The sequence below is a fragment of the Folsomia candida genome, unplaced genomic scaffold (assembly GCF_002217175.1).
Source record: "Folsomia candida strain VU population unplaced genomic scaffold, ASM221717v1 Fcan01_Sc010, whole genome shotgun sequence".
NCBI lineage: Eukaryota > Metazoa > Arthropoda > Collembola > Entomobryomorpha > Isotomidae > Folsomia > Folsomia candida.
In genome coordinates this window covers 339338-355447 of record NW_019091202.1, presented here as the reverse complement: position 1 = coordinate 355447, position 16110 = coordinate 339338, and the positions used below count along the sequence as shown (strand labels likewise).

The 16110-nt window shown below is 37.9% G+C and overlaps 2 protein-coding genes and 1 long non-coding RNA gene across 5 annotated transcripts; 2 read left to right on the top strand and 1 right to left on the bottom strand.

Moving 5' to 3' along the window:
• Positions 1 to 3634: 3634 nt before the first annotated feature.
• LOC118436783 lies at positions 3635 to 4247 on the top strand. Its single transcript, XR_004835702.1, has 4 exons — positions 3635 to 3798; positions 3867 to 3928; positions 3989 to 4125; positions 4217 to 4247. It is a non-coding gene; the product is annotated as an uncharacterized LOC118436783 (long non-coding RNA).
• A 5540-nt stretch (positions 4248 to 9787) lies between these two features.
• On the bottom strand, positions 9788 to 13133 carry LOC118436659. 2 transcript variants are annotated; one of them, XM_035855172.1, is made up of 3 exons: positions 13086 to 13133; positions 12841 to 13010; positions 9788 to 11856 (listed from the first exon to the last, which is right to left on the bottom strand). In XM_035855172.1, exons 2-3 carry the CDS (start codon positions 12991 to 12993, stop codon positions 10486 to 10488), a joined length of 1524 nt encoding a protein of 507 aa, XP_035711065.1. In that variant the 5' UTR covers positions 12994 to 13010; positions 13086 to 13133; the 3' UTR covers positions 9788 to 10485. The 2 variants fall into 2 exon arrangements, with proteins under 2 accessions (XP_035711065.1, XP_035711064.1); XM_035855171.1 differs by having other exon boundaries at positions 12841 to 13112.
• A 524-nt stretch (positions 13134 to 13657) lies between these two features.
• Positions 13658 to 15313, top strand: LOC118436800. Of its 2 annotated transcripts, none has more exons than XR_004835710.1 (3): positions 13658 to 13808; positions 13925 to 14002; positions 14871 to 15313. XR_004835710.1 is itself a non-coding variant. In XM_035855409.1 (3 exons), exons 1-3 carry the CDS (start codon positions 13785 to 13787, stop codon positions 15265 to 15267), a joined length of 405 nt encoding a protein of 134 aa, XP_035711302.1. In that variant the 5' UTR covers positions 13658 to 13784; the 3' UTR covers positions 15268 to 15313. The 2 variants fall into 2 exon arrangements, 1 of the variants encoding a protein (XP_035711302.1); XM_035855409.1 differs by having other exon boundaries at positions 14965 to 15313.
• Positions 15314 to 16110: the final 797 nt, after the last annotated feature.

Genomic DNA, 16110 nt, shown 5'->3' with positions numbered 1-16110 from the left:
AACAACCAGTGGAGTCAATGCTTCCACAAAATTATTTCCAAACTCCAATCTTAACGATGTCAGCGATTTTTGCATCCTCATCTCCAACCTTGTCCTGCCTAGCGTCTTACATTCCAAAATCCACTTCGTGCTCACATTGTTTATTTGGGCGGTCGCCGAAAAAAGGAATATCGAAAAGGTCAAGATAGTTAGATACGTTTGGACGAATAAAAACGCCACAAATTTGCTGATCTGTTCCGAATGAACTGCTTGCATTGCCGTGTAGCACAGCAAAATTTGCACACCTGGCATTACCAGGGCCATGATGAGAAATAGGCGCCCTTTTGTGCAATAATTTAGTAGTTTCTCGTATACTTTTAATTTCTTGTAGGCTATGATACCTATTAAAAAATTGTTATCAGAAAGCATGCGCTACTAAAGCATAGTACTCAGCACGGTTTTTTCAAGCTAATCGGAAGTTTCGCGATTATTTCAAATCTCAGGGCGCTATTACTCTCAGGTACGACATTAAGTAGACCCATCCTATACAGATATATGGAGAACCTTCCAATTGACGCACTTACTGGGATGACTATGTTTAGCCCAAATATTGTTATACTAACAGCCTTTCTAGCCAGTCTATCCACATCTTCATTACCCCATGAACCCCAATGAGATGTGATCCAATGTAAGGTAATGTCTTTGTGACTAAGTACTGCAGAGCCCTGTTAAGCTTCATCGTCAACGACGACACCAGCCGTTCATTCCTAATTATCCGAATATGCCGTAATAATTAAATACGACGCTAACATCTTGCCGTGTCGCGTGAAAAAATCGTCCTGAGTACTAAGCTTTAGCCCAGATAGTGCCGACATGACAAGTACCTTCGACAATGCTTCCCTTGGATTTCCAACTCTTCAGAAAGGCTTGACATGACATCCATAAAAATGAGATTCCTTGCAACATTACGGTCAAAAAGTAATACAGAGAGCCGACCGTCATCTGCTGAAATAGGATGAATTCAACCAGCCCCAAGAATACCTGAATCACTCGTTTTGTCAAATTCCATTGTATACAGCACAAGAAACTGTGGTTGGGGCAGCAAAGTAGAAAACTGAGCAGGATGGGTTGACACGGGCTGAAGTAGGTGAGGGCAACGACAACGCCAGAAATTAAGTGGCTTGTCAATTCCGCTGATAAATAAAGAAACCGGACGCCTAACTGGAGTTTGGAGGTTCTTGGGCCTAAACTTATGGAAAAGAATTCATTATAAAATGATCAAATTAGATTCCGCTAATGCTCCACACTCAAAATGATGTACATAGATGGAAACTAAATTTTTGGAGAGTTGTGAGTATGTATGTATAAACAGAGAATGCATGCATACTTACCATACTTTTCGACGGGTTGACGGATCAGATAGTTCACCAGGTGCACGGCCCCATGATCGACTGGGATGTCCAACCTGATAAGGAAACTCATCGCGTACGATGCCATAGCTATGGCAGCCTCGGCCTGCTCAAGCAGGTTTAACTCGTGGCTAAAAATGATGAATATCCGAGCCAATACTGCGAACGCATTAAGCAGTAAACTCCAGCGGACCACCCTTTGTGCCTTCGGGTCCCTCACGACTATCTGGTCTTGATTCGTGTCCCATTTTACGGGTAAACAACGATACATGGACCCACACGAGAGATTATGTTTAATTAAATTTACATCCTTAATATCCATGTTGTAGGAGTTTTTTGCTTTTATAAATTTTTATGTTTTCCAGATACTTTTTGCATCTTTCTTCAAAGTTCGAAATTCGGGTTGTCGATGAAAAAATTACAAATCTTTAGGTGACAGTATCACGAAATCCGTATTCCACTTTACGATTTTTGTGATTTAGACCCTCTACAGGCAGTGGAAAAATCAAAATGTAGATTGCGTCACATAAAATTAGCTCTTCAAATAGTTCAAATCTAAATAAAAGCAACTTTTCGTCAAGCCTCAGGTGTAGATTATGGTTATGCATCCGAAAATTTGTTAGAACGCAGGCTCAAATTGGAGAAAGAAGAGAGTGGCGAAAATATGGGATTGTGTGTAAATAGACAGTAAAATAATTATCGTCGCGGGCTGAGAAATGCTGCCTTTAATAATTTATTTTATCAGCACGCTGCCTAATGAAAATGTAATACATATTGACTATTGTATGATTGGCATGTACATATATATGTATGTAGCTTTGCCCGGACATTAATGTAATTAAAATGTGGATCTTTATTACTGACTTCCAATTCATATTCATTCGTACAGGTACAACAACAATTGTCGACCACTGGTAAATATGCCATACAATTAATTATACATACCTATGTGTGGCTAACTAATAAATTAAATAAATATAATTAGTTGCACGTTTTAAACGTTGCACGTTTTAAACAGAAAAATAAAATCCTAAGCCGAGTCAGAAATCCACATTGTAGCCAATACACAAAATTAGCCACGTTCATCCCCCTCCAGTTTATCCAGTTTATCCTCTTCCTCAATACGTATTACTTATACACGATTCATGATGATTCATGAGTCATTGATTAAATATTTATTTGTATGATCAAGTTGATTTCGTAAAGGATTTAAAATTTTCGCAAATTTACACAATCATTTTTCATAATCAGCATGCCTGCTAATTTCAATAATGTTCAATCTCCTTATGAAAACGAGGACACTACTGTTAGGACACGCCCAGTTTTGAGGAATCAATTAGTTACAAACAGGATTACCAGAAAGTGTAATATTGCACTTATCTTTATGAATCAAATTTAAACCGTATACATACTGAAGAATTCTGCCAACCCCAAAGTCGTCTTTAGAAAGGACATTATAACAAACTGCATTGAATGAATGAATCAATGAATGGTTTATTATACTGGCTTATTAGCACAAGAAATACAAAAATTTATGCTTAACAAACTACATTATTAAGTTGGTAAAGTAGCAAACTACTACAAGTATATTGTAAGATAATGAATTTATCTACGTTCCAACTTCCTGCCAATTTGTAAATAGTTATCTACGGATTCTGGCAATATGGATAAAGTGCAAATTTACATTTTAGAAATTCAGTATTTTTATTATTAATGTAGATTTACAACATTTAACACAGTGAAGAATATTATCGTTCATGTCGACATGTCGTACACTGCAAAAAATCTGGTGTAAAAACTAAGGATAAATTTACACCGAACTCTTGGTGAGAATGATTATCCCCAATCTGGTAGCATCTCACCCCAATGCTCACCACCCCGCGGGGATAGAATTACACCAAGCTGTGGTTGCACCGACTTACCAAGAAACGGTGTAAATAATTTCACTGGCGGTGTAAATTCATCACCGTTTTGGTGACAATAGACAACGTTTTTATTTTACTCCCCCGTGCTTCTCACACCGCCATCATTTCTACTGCCATCACCATCTAAACTATCAGCATGACGAAATTAGTGAGAATTTTTAATTCTGGGAGACGTTACAAATTAATTGTTTGTGAAACTACTGGTTATCACGATTTTATGAATATGGGTAAGTTGATTTGTCAATAAATGTTCTTTGAATTATGTAGTAATTCGTCGACTTTTTAGTGTTCCAATAAATTATTTATTTTTTAGTTAGGACAAAGTTCTTGCTGCCGGAGGAGGCAGAATTGTCCCTTCAAGACGAAGCAGGCGAGGTGGATGAAGAAGTCCTGCAAATTCTTCTCGAACAGGCCACCACCCTCAATCTTATCTTCTATGTGAAAGGAGAAGACACAGGAGCGACAACATTTGAAGTCGTGATCTTGTAAGTAATACAAAAGTCACACAGCTTTTACATCAATTTTTAGTTGTTTAATAATTCCCTTTTCCTAGATGTTAGCTCAACCTCGACTTCAATTTTCCATAGTGAACAGGACGGGAATTTATTCAAACAGGTGAGCGAGGAAGCATAAATTTATAGAGTATTTTTAAAATTAATTGATTTCTTGTTCTAGGTGCTGAACAATTTTCTGGAAGAAAATCAACAACTTTCTGCCGTCGTTTCCGATTGCAACAAAAATGGTTTCGTTGATTCCAGTTCTTCTTCCTACTTAATTAAGGAATTTGTTGAAAAACTTGTTCAGTATAAAGGGTTAATTTATAAAACAGGTTTTTCTCCATAAAACACTCAGTTAATATATTACTTAATTATCTATATAATTAATATTTTGTTTTAATTTCAGCGAGACTCCGCCTACAAAGGACTAGAAACTTCGTGCTTTAGCAATTGTGGAAATATTGCCGTGTCGGGGATTCTCGTCGAGTACTCAAGGAATCGTCAGAAATTTTGAAAATGTCAATTTTTTAGAATCAAAATAATCAGTTTGTATTCGTTGCAGGATTTACTCTACGATGACACTAATCGCTCCGGCCTGATTGAGGCAAGGCTTCGCTTGATTCACGGGAACTTGAAAGGAAAAAATAAGGAACTCTCGTTCAGGGGCACCGGCTGGGGCCACGGTCAACAAAAGTCTCGACCAGGATCGCCAAAGTTTCGAAGATTTGTTAACGAAATTAAACGGCCTATCCTCTAAGGAGGGGAGCTTGCGAGGTCGATAATAACAGATCTTGGTGCCCTTTGGATATGTGGTAGGGACCCATGAGTGTACTAAAACCCTGAAGTAGTTTGACTCCATGGCCACATTTGCGCCCGCCACACCCACTCAAAAATGCCCAAAAAACGCTTTCACCCCAGTTTTCACTCATTCAAATCCACGCCAAAAATCCAATTTTACTCGGATTTTGAAATTTCTTTCACCATTATACTCCCAGATAGTTGCTTTCTTCAATCCAATATCAAACTCAATTTTATTGATGATTATTTCGCAAACATAATTTGTTTTGTTGATGACTACAACAATGCTCATTCAGAATTTTAAATTTTAAAAATACTAAAAATTTCGAAAAAATTGAGTTTGATATTGGATTGAAGAAAGCAACTATCTGGGAGTATAATGGTGAAAGAAATTTCAAAATCCGAGTAAAATTGGATTTTTGGCGTGGATTTGAGTGAGTGAAAACTGGGGTGAGAGCGTTTTTTGGACATTTTTGAGTGGGTGTGGCGGGCGCAAATGTGGCCATGGAGTCAAACTACTTCAGGGTTTTAGTACACTCATGGGTCCCTACCACATATCCAAAGGGCACCAATATCTGTTATTATCAACCTCGCAAGCTCCCCTCCTAAGGCTGAGGTGCAGGAAATTCAAGACTGCAACGCTACCACATAGGAATCTACTTCGTTCTACCAACGAGCTGTCCATTCTAAAGCCCTACAATAAGTTTGGCGAATGTGATTTCTTGGTACTATTTAAAAATAATTTTACCGTTAAATATTGGATATTTTGACTAACCAACAAACTTAATTTTTCATTTAGGTAAACTTCTCTTCTCTTCTACATCCTGATTCAGAAACCAACTTCCTTGACACTTGGCCGTCTCTCTCCCAATGCATCATAGATAAGACGAAAAGTTTATGCAAACCCCCTTCACTCCTTAAATTTATCAATAAAGAGTCTGGTAAACTTGAGTTATTATGGGGATTTGAAAGCTGCGAAGATTTTGATGATGAGACCTCAATTTTTACAACAAACCAAGTTTGGTTTCGGGGTTATGATTAAAGATGCAATTTTGTTGTATATTATGAAATAGGACCAATTTTTCCCCAGTTCGGTTTAATTTCCGAGTTAATTGTACTAAAAGATAATTCTTCTTTAATTCTAATTAATCCTCCGAAAGTACAATATTTTTGTCTCGAAATGTTTGCTTATAAAATTGCCCCGGTACAAGAAACGTTTAAATTAATTAATATAAGTAGTTTAGTAATTCATGACGCCGTGGAAATATAAACTAATTGTAAATTGGGCGGTATGTATATTATTTTAAGACATCATTTTCAATTAATTTGTATGCCAATAATAACAAGTTGTATTTAGATTTATGAAAATGTTCATATAATAAACAAATATATGAAGTGAAATATATAATTTAATGTGGTTTTATTTCAATAACACTAAATTTGCACAGAAAATGTCACCGGTTAGTGAAAAATCAACACCACGCAATATCACCCAACTCGTAGCAATACAGGTGTGGAACGGTGCTGAATTGTCACCGTTTTGGTGTCAAAACTTTTTTACACCAACCGTGTTGATTTTACACCAAAGCGGTGTAGCCACATATAGACACCGCGCGGTGTAGCCACATATAGACACCGCGCGGTGTAAATCTGGTGACGATATTTTTTGCAGTGTACATATTAATGCAGTACATAAGCAAGATTTGTAGGTCTTCAAGCTGTCATTTACAAATAGCCACACACCAGTAAGGAAACTACTCATTGTCGAAATATTTTATTCTCGTCATATCAAGCATTCTACACACTACTTGCCGTCAATCAATCATTAAATGTAAGGACGACTTGCTATAAGTACTTGTTTCCAAACCACCCGTGCGGGTTGTATGCACATATATGTACATAAACGGTCAGATAAATTATCGGTACATTTGCAAACCTATGAAATAACACTCACAGTGACGTAAAGAGCATTGAAACTGTCAAATACAATTTCCGGTCCTTAAGTTTCTCAATAAATGTAAACTTTTAAAAAATTCTCGAGTTACATATTACGAACTAACAAGATTATATATCACATTAACACACCAAACATTCCACCAAATCGGTTCATTTTTAATGTCACGCATTTACATATTCTTTAATCTTAAAATAATTATGCAGTTTTCCACAAATCTTTATTTATTTCTGTTGCTCTTCGTTCAAACATTTTGTAATTGCTCATTTCCAGAAGGGACGCACTTAACATTAACATACCTAATTTGCCAGTACGACACATTTATTAATGTAATCGTGAAGGACGGGAATCAATTCTTGCATGCAATTGATAATATGTGCATTACACAACGAATCTTGGTCACCATGGAGAAACGGGTAGTTTCTAAGTACCAAAGAAAATATATATTTCCCATTGTATACTTTATATTCCCAGAAAACCTTCCCATTGTTAACGATTACTACGGAAAACTTTTAAAAAACCTTAATGCAGTTATGATTAAAGCCTGGTTATCTTATGTCGGTCTCGTGCATCTTGTAACCTTTGACCATTACGATCAGGATAATAAACCTTCAGTAATGTCGCATTCTGCTCGTCTTGAGTCCCACACTTTATTCATAGTGGCAAAATCTCAAATTACGGATCACTCACTACTGGAACAAATCACGTCCGGATTTAGTGAACAAACCATGGCTGCATTTTTGGTTAAAATTGACATCTTAAAGGTTGAAAAGGTCCTCTATATTTGTGATTTTTGTGCTCCAACATTCTTCATTGGGGTTCTTCTTAATCCGCAAAGAATCCATGTTCCTAACTTCGTGGAAATTATGCAACTAGAACTTTCCCAGCATACAATTTCCATCGGTTTGGCTGATAACATAGTGTTTACTGGAATTTCAACTCATTCAATTTATAATATCGTTGAAAGACATTCCCAATATCAGGGACCTAACATGATGTGCAAAAAATGTGTCCATGCTGCCATTCTGCTCTTGTTACGGGACAATTTAAACACTACGTTCCTGCAAAGCACCTTACCTTCCCGAAACGTGACATTAATTGAGTTCCCATCTCTAATCAATGGAAATTGAATGTTACTACTCCTTTGGAGGGAGCGAGCTACAAGATACACAGTGTTCCACCCGGAACACTTGATTGTTTCCAATACTGACTCGTACAGTTTCATAACTTGCAATGGAGTCATGATTAAGGGAGCGTCAATCCTGTTTGCTTCTTACACTGGAGATGCCTTAATTGCGACACTTACTTTTGCAGCACTTTGTCTGCTAATCCTAACGTGGGTCGAGTCACAGGTCACAACACCATCCTCAATCGGGTCAACCGTTTGGACGAAATTGTACCAAATGGTTACTTATATTTTAGAAAATGGCGACCTACAAATACAGAAAACTAGTGGAACATACAAATTTTGGCCTCGTTCTATGATTAATGTTACGTTAGCATGCCTAGCCGTATTTTTCTTCTTTGCTAACAATTTCTATAAAAGCTTTCTCTCAGCGGACGAGGTTCTTCGGCCCGACTATGTTTCAACTGTGCAGAATTGGCGGGATCTGGTTGGATTTCGGATAGTAACGCCAATTGATGCCGACAGAGCAAAGTTGTACGGCATTGGCCCCAACCGGTCCACGGGCAACATGCGCCTAACGAATTTTGGCTTCGACGTATACCAGTTTTATGCGTCACTCGGAAACCCAAGCGACTACAAAAATCCGCATGTGTTCAAAATGGCCAACGTTCCCCCGGGGAATGATAATCTAGATAATTTAGGTTTCTTTTCACACAGGAACGATGCGTTCTTCGAGTTTATTGAATCCTGTGATAAGACGGCCTTTATATCATTGAATGATGCCAGTGACGAGTATTTGAACTATTTTAATGATAAAACGGATAAAAATAAGTGGTTTGTGAAAGGAATTGATAGAATATTAAGTATCCCAAGCATTTACAGGTTCGAACGTTATAATGCGGGTAGTCGAAGCCATCAAAGGGTAAAGATGAAGCTGGCATTTTTGGTGGAGTCTGGCATTGCCGAATATTTTAGTGTGTTATTTTCAAAAGGGAGTACTCATATCATGAAATCAACTTCTGCTCTAAGCCTATTGTTTTATCAAAGACTGAAGTTAACGAGTCAAATTGTGGAATTGTTTAGTGTTTGTGGTGTATTGCTGACGGTGGCTTTACTAGTGTGGGGATTGGAAATAATTTTACCTGTGGTAGCAAAGCAAATTTACAGGCTAAATTATCTGTATTATCTTAAGATATAAAACTTACATTTAGAACTTACCTATACGTCTCATCGTTCAAGATCCAATTGCTGGAAGTGTTTATGTAATCTATTATTTTGGTGTGGATTCTTCAATCCTAATTTTTAATTTAATTTTAATTCCAACATATTGAGTACTACAAGGGTTAACTAATTTGCTTTCAAATTACTTATTTATTGACCAATGAAATCTACTCATACCCCAATCTTAAGCATATGTACGTATATAGGTCCCTACACATATATTAAACTAACAAAAATTGTTAAGTATTCAATTTCTGATTCTGCACAATTGCTCCTTTTTGGGCCCGAAGAGGCTGCGAATAAGGAATAAGCAAGCCATATTTATTCCAGGTTCAAACCAGGTTTGGCTTTAAACAAATTCATTAATTTTTAGCCACTCACGTTTTGCATGCATGTTTATGCATGACTCGTGCGCACATTTATCTATTTGTATGGATTGTTATCGGTTTGTTCTGATGAATCCGTATGTACCTCCCAATGGGTATGTTTCCCTGCTGATTTGAGTATACAAAGTTGTGTGTCAACTGGAGCGACGGTGGCGCACATACCCATCTGTGTATTATTTAGTTGCTAGGTGAGAAGTGGTGGCGCTCGGGTGCAACACCTACCAGTGTATTATTAGTTGGTGAATGTGCATAGACGGCGCTCATAGTGTGGCTACTATCGCTCGTCCAGTACTCCTTCTAGATAGAATAGTATAGTTCTGTGGTACCTCCAAACGAAGCCGATAAATAATACACAGAGAGCACAGTCATTCTCTACATTTGTAAAAATCATTTTACCCTTCAGAAAAGGCAATGGCCTATAATACTGTACATTTGAATTATTACGTTCGAAATTTTATGATCAATGAATTCTTGAGCATGACAATACAAACCTTGTTTTGGTGTTTTTTATTATTTAAAATAAATCTATTCAAGCATCAATGCCAAGCAACATTATACATTACATCAGTAATGATAAACATAGCCTGTAACACAAAAATAATCCGTTAAAACTTTTCATGCCTTAGGGGACGTACATAAATAATGGAATATATTTTCGGAGACTTTTTACCCCTAGCCCTCCCCCATCGTGTCCCATGTTATAATTAACACGGTAAGGATAGGATACCTTGAATACCCTTACCATCACTTAAATCGTTAACATGCTTTTTATGGTCCCAGTAGATCAAAAATATTCAAGGATGTATGGACTGGGTGGTTTAAATGTCAGGCTACACTGGAAACTTTTACAAATGGAATACCCTAAATCTCCATCAGTTGCAAGATTTAGGTATTAAGAACAATGGAACACTGATGACAAAATTCTTAAAATGTTGAACTTCAGAAACAAAATTTCAGTAACTTACGGAAATTTACGATTTTTTCGCATTGAAAAATTTGCAATTGTAGCGTGACATTCAAATCACCCATAAGTACCGAAATACATGCGTTTCGGTACATAAATTATGCATAATTTATCCTGCTAGGAGACACCCAGAAACTATGTACATATGTCATGGAAAAATCGCGGTTTTCAGATCCCACCCATTAACATATTTTACATATGTAGGCACCAAATCACGTGACACAATTTATGGGTGGTCCCCCATCTGCATAAATGTGTCCACCTGCTCTCCAAATTTTGAAACCCATTCGCTTTTCAAACCAGTACAGGCATTCATAATTTGAAATACATCTTTAAAATATTTTTCCATCAAGGTCCTCATTTTACTCGGCGAAATTGCCCCGACAAAAATCTGCTCAACGTTTAACTGCGCTATTTTCATCGTTTGTAAATTTCTACAGCTTCCCGCCAGCTTGAAAAACTCTTTAAACGTTTCCTTTTGCCAAAACAGATCTTCATCGTCCACATACATCGCTTCCCACTCGGGATTTAAATACAATTCCCTCAGCTCGGGCAGTATATAGTCTCCCGGTAAAATTTCGACTTTTGTCCATTCACAAAACGCTACAGAAAGCAGTCTTAACCTGGGCAAACTCTGTGGCAACTTAAATACCTCATAGCTTATCTGCGGTAATGGTAAGGTTAACTCGGTCAAGGTTTCTGCATGTTTTTCCACCAATAAGGTCAAATATTCCCCGCTGTTCAATCCATCCGATCGGAGTGTACCTTTCGTATGAGGCTTCTCCCAGCGGGAATCTACCCGATAAATGGTTAACACTTGTAACTGCCCGTTAAACTCGAGCAGTCCATCCAAGTTGGGGTGTAACCTCCGAATTCCGAGCTCAAGATGGGTCAAGTTTGGAAACGAGGGGGGCCTTAAGTCCCAAAGTGGAATTAGAGCTTCCCCCCGTACCAATTTTAATACTTCAACAGATGGCCACGCTGCCTTCAAGAAGCCATCAAACCAGGCGGGACAATCGGAATAAAGATGCCCCCATTCCGGATAGGGTCCAAAATCTACCCGTAATTCGGTCAACGAGCTAAACCCACTAACCGCCACGCTGGGCCAGGGTACCGTCCAGTTTCGACAAACTAATGGGTTAAATACCAGCTCAATGGTGTCCAAAGTGTGGCAAAGTTTTCGAAATAGGTTAAAAATCAAAAATTCCCGAAGTAGGAAATCATTCACGATTATTTTAACCGATTTAACCCCAGCGGAATAATCTTGCCTCCGGAAGTGAAGGATTTCTCGCTTGAAACGGGTTTCTCGATACTTTACCATCAAGTAGGAAGAATAATTTTCTAAAATCCCGCAGGAGGGTACGTCAAACACCCAGTTGTTAAGAATGAGTGGGCTTTTGTGCGAGTGGAGTCTATAGTTTTTTAGAAACTTGGCAGGATTTCGGGAGAAGTCTTCCCCAGTAAAATAGGCACTGGAAAATCCTTCCTTAATCAAAATGGATAAAACTTCGTCATTCCAAAGGTTGCAGACGAGTCGGCACTTGAATAGTTCGGATGGGCAGGTTTTCCACAAGTGGTTAAATATTAGGGTCAAAACCTAGGTAAATACATACATAGATAAGATTTCTTCATACAGGGTGGTAAAAATGTCTCGCTAATACTCCTGAACCATAACCTCCATCAAAATTTTGAACACATTTACCCCGGTTTCTTTACTTGTCGCCGCCCACTCAACCTATTTCCCCGCTAGCATGTTCACCTCACTTTAACCACGTTTGTTGAAGTTGTAGGTACGCGAACGTGCCCAAGGTTTGCCAAGGAGAATTTTTGCAGGGGAAGATGAGAATGCGGGCTGAAATGTGTTCAAAGTTTTGATGGAGGTTATGGTTCAGGAGTATTACAATGGAAAATTTTGCAATCGAAAAAGTCCTGACATCTCCATTAGTTACGAGGAGTTGGGATTAAGATTTTCATTAATTGTTATCAAAACTAATGGAACATTGGTGACACAGATCTTCAAATGTTGAATTTCAGAGACAAAATTAGGAAATTTACGAATTTTTCTTATTGGATAATTTTCCATTGTGGCGTGACATTTGAACCACCCTGTACATATGTGAAGGACCCCCGGTCACTTGCATAATTTCTTCTGGGTACATGGATAACTTCCATTTTAAATAATGGCCATTTTACATGTTGAGTACACTCTAAATAATTTAGAGACTAATCATCACCCGAGGAGCAGAGTAAGGAAAACCCTTGGGTATGAAGGTGGTCAGGATTTTCGATGTAGTCAGAGTTTGAGTAGGTTATTTAGGTTCTGAATTTGCGAAATTTGACGTTAGTACGCTCAATATTAAAGCACTGATTTTTATAAAAAAACGACAGCACATTTGCTTGACTAATTTCCCGTCGGTGACAAAACATGTCGTTAATCACTACCAAAAATGCAGTACTATTCATAGTACCCTCGTGGGTTACTATTTATCCCCAAATTATTTAGAGTGTACTGTACAAATACATAAATAACTTTCCAATTCGTAATCAATATGCTCCTTGACGAATTTAATATTAAACCTACCAAGCTTGGCAAATGTGGAATCATGTCGGTTTGTCCTCCTCTCACCCTGTTAAGGCAACGAGTTACAAATTTCCAGTGGAAAAGTTCACTTAAATTGGCACACTTGAAAGGATTCCTTCTTCGTGACGAAATGGAATCCGGCTCCAGATTCATGATAGACTCAACCTTATCTGTTAAATTTGACACATTTAAATATCTACGTAAATGTAAGTAAGACAAAGTCTATGTATGTATTTTCAGGATACTTGTTTTTGTACACGTGTCCGAGGAGAAAGTCGCCAGCTGTGAGACAAGGCTTTCATGTGTGAAGGTTAAATACTAACCTCGGGAGATTCCGAATTCTCCGGAGTGAGTACACATAAAAAGAGAGAACACTTTAGCAATGAAAAGCGTCGTTTAACACCAAACGGATGACTCTCTTCCTTATAGATAAAATTATTTCTTTTGGCCCAAGTTAATACTATAATGGAAACAGCTTCTTTGTCCTCGACTGTTTAGAAATACTAGGCAGCAATTGTACACATCGGTGCATCATACATAAATATGTACGTCCAAAGAGAAGTTTGAGAGTCTCCATTTTCACGTTTTCACCCACTTTTCATGCAAAATTCTGAAATTAAGACTTTTGCATTAAAGATGATGCATGATTTTTGTTGTACATATGCATGTACTGTGCTATAAACATCGTTAATGAGGAGAAGTGGACAACCTTCTATGTATGGAGATTACAACAAGGAAAGGGTGCACAAAAGAGAAAGGGTTGGTGGTGGTGGTCAGTCGGATGAAATAAATACTTGCATATTTTACTTCAGTTAGATTTCGATTGAGGGAACATCTGTAGTAAATATTTAGAAATTAACGCAACCATCAAAAAATTATCAATTAGAAGTTGTATGTATATTCGCAAGAAATTTGAACTTTATTTCACTGCCACGTGATTGATTATGCTAAACGAGGAGAGATTAGAAGTAAGTTATTAAAAATCTAAATTTTGAAGTGTTTATTGTTTTTATTAATTTAATAACCAAGTAAGATTTACATACGCATATAAATATGTATCTTGTTGGACTATTGATTTTATCAGGAAGATGTTTCAATGCGGGGTACCTCGCCCTTAGAAAATGCAGACGATTCCTACCCTGGGCCTTTATTACATCATGAGGTAAAACTAATAACACACATTTGTTTGCCAGTATTTCTGTTAGAGGGTGTGCCAGCCTGGTCCCTCACAATCAGTGAGAGATATGGCTCGGATGTGGCGCATCCCTCCAAACCATGGAAAGTCAGCGATTGGCTGTTGGACTTTTTGGCTGCACACTTAAAAATGTAATGGGACATACTATGATATCGAACGGATCGAGATAATGGAGATTGGTTTGCGGCATCATACATACGACCCCAGGGGGAGGATCCAATCAACTTTTGGGGTCAGTCGGACCACCCTACCATGGGGTGTGGTCGGGAAAAAAAGTAAATTTTTACTAAATCGAATCTATAGATCACTTCATCCCAACGCCAGCTGAGGAATACTTAATTTCATTGTATTGCATGTACAGATTCAATTTCAGTAAAATCTCATATTGCCCCTGACAATACCCCCAGGATGGAGGTGGTGTGCCACACCGACGGAATACTTAATATCACCGTATTTCATCTATAGATTCGATTTAGTAAAAATTTACTTTTTTCCCGACCACACCCCATGGTAGGGTGGTCCGACTGACCCCAAAAGTTGATTGGATCCTCCCCCTGGGGTCGTATGTATGATGCCGCAAACCAATCTCCATTATCTCGATCCGTTCGATATCATAGTATGTACCATTACATTTTTAAGTGTGCAGCCAAAAAGTCCAACAGCCAATCGCTGACTTTCCATGGTTTGGAGGGATGCGCCACATCCGAGCCATATCTCTCACTGCTCACAATTGTTTTTTTGCAAGATGTGCATATTCTCCACGTCTGCTTATGTAAAAGAAATAACGTTTCAAGAGGGTGGGTGCTAAAATAGAGAATTTTTCATCATGTAATAGATGGATGGCCCCTTTACATGTTGCAAAAAAATCTAGGAGGACGAAGCTTATTTGCACACCCATTAAGATTAATAATCTCGCCATGATTAAACAGATTGTCGGCCACCTCTGCAGCTTCCTGACAAGCAATGACATCAAACAATGTCGACTCGTCTCGCACGTTTGGAATTATGGGTCCACCCCCAAACTAAAAGCAAAGACAAGAACAAGAATCTCCTTATGTCGAAATGATACTGCTATTTTCGATGTTATCGACAAACTGAAATTCTCCGCGGTCAACGTCCTTTTACAAGTCATAGCTGTACCTGCACTCAATTTGCCCCCCATCGACCTCGAAATATTCCCCATGATGAGAAATGCAGGGTTCGGAAGAACCCAGGGTTTTAATCAAAAATGATAAAACCCATGGGTTTTAATGGGTTTTACCATGTTAATTGGGTTTTATTTGGGTTTTAATGGGTTTTATTGGGTTTTATTGGGTTTAACTGGGTTTTATTGGGTTTTAATAGTTTTAAGTAATAATCTAATAAAGATTATTCGGAATTTGTATCTATTCGGAAATTATTTTTGTTTTACAACACTTGAAATCTGTGATGCTAAAGAATGGAGTCAATTGTTGCTTTGTTCCGAATTTTCATATATTATGATAGTAATGAAATAAACTGCTTTAGAATGAATTGAGATAACGTCTTCTAACGTATAGGAGATGTATTTAACTTTTAGAATATAGTTTTAAGGTAAAACTCGATTAAAACCCATTAAAACCCAAATAAAACCCACTTAACATGGTAAAACCCAGTGGGTTTTATTCATTTACAACCCATTAAAACCCATTAAAACCCAATAAAACCCAACCCATTAAAACCCAGGTCGGAATACCCTGGAGAAATGTTAAATTCGTGAATGTCGCATACGAGCCCGGAGATGAATTGAAATTTCCGGGAAACTTGGGCAACAAGATTATCCTGGCAGCTTCCCCCACCCTGAAAGAACTCGAGTTCGACGGACATAGTTTTTCTAGCCTGGCGGGGACCGTATTCCCAAAATTGGAGAAAGTTACGACATACTGTACCCTTTATAAAGTGTACGACCGCGAAAGATTTGGACAAGGTGTGACAGATTCGTTTACAAATTTGAAATATCTCAATACCGCGAGCGATCATTTGATAAGCATGCCAATGATGGGAAAGCTAGAGAAGCTGCCAGTGTAAGTTTCATGTTACTTTTCGGAGAGTTTACA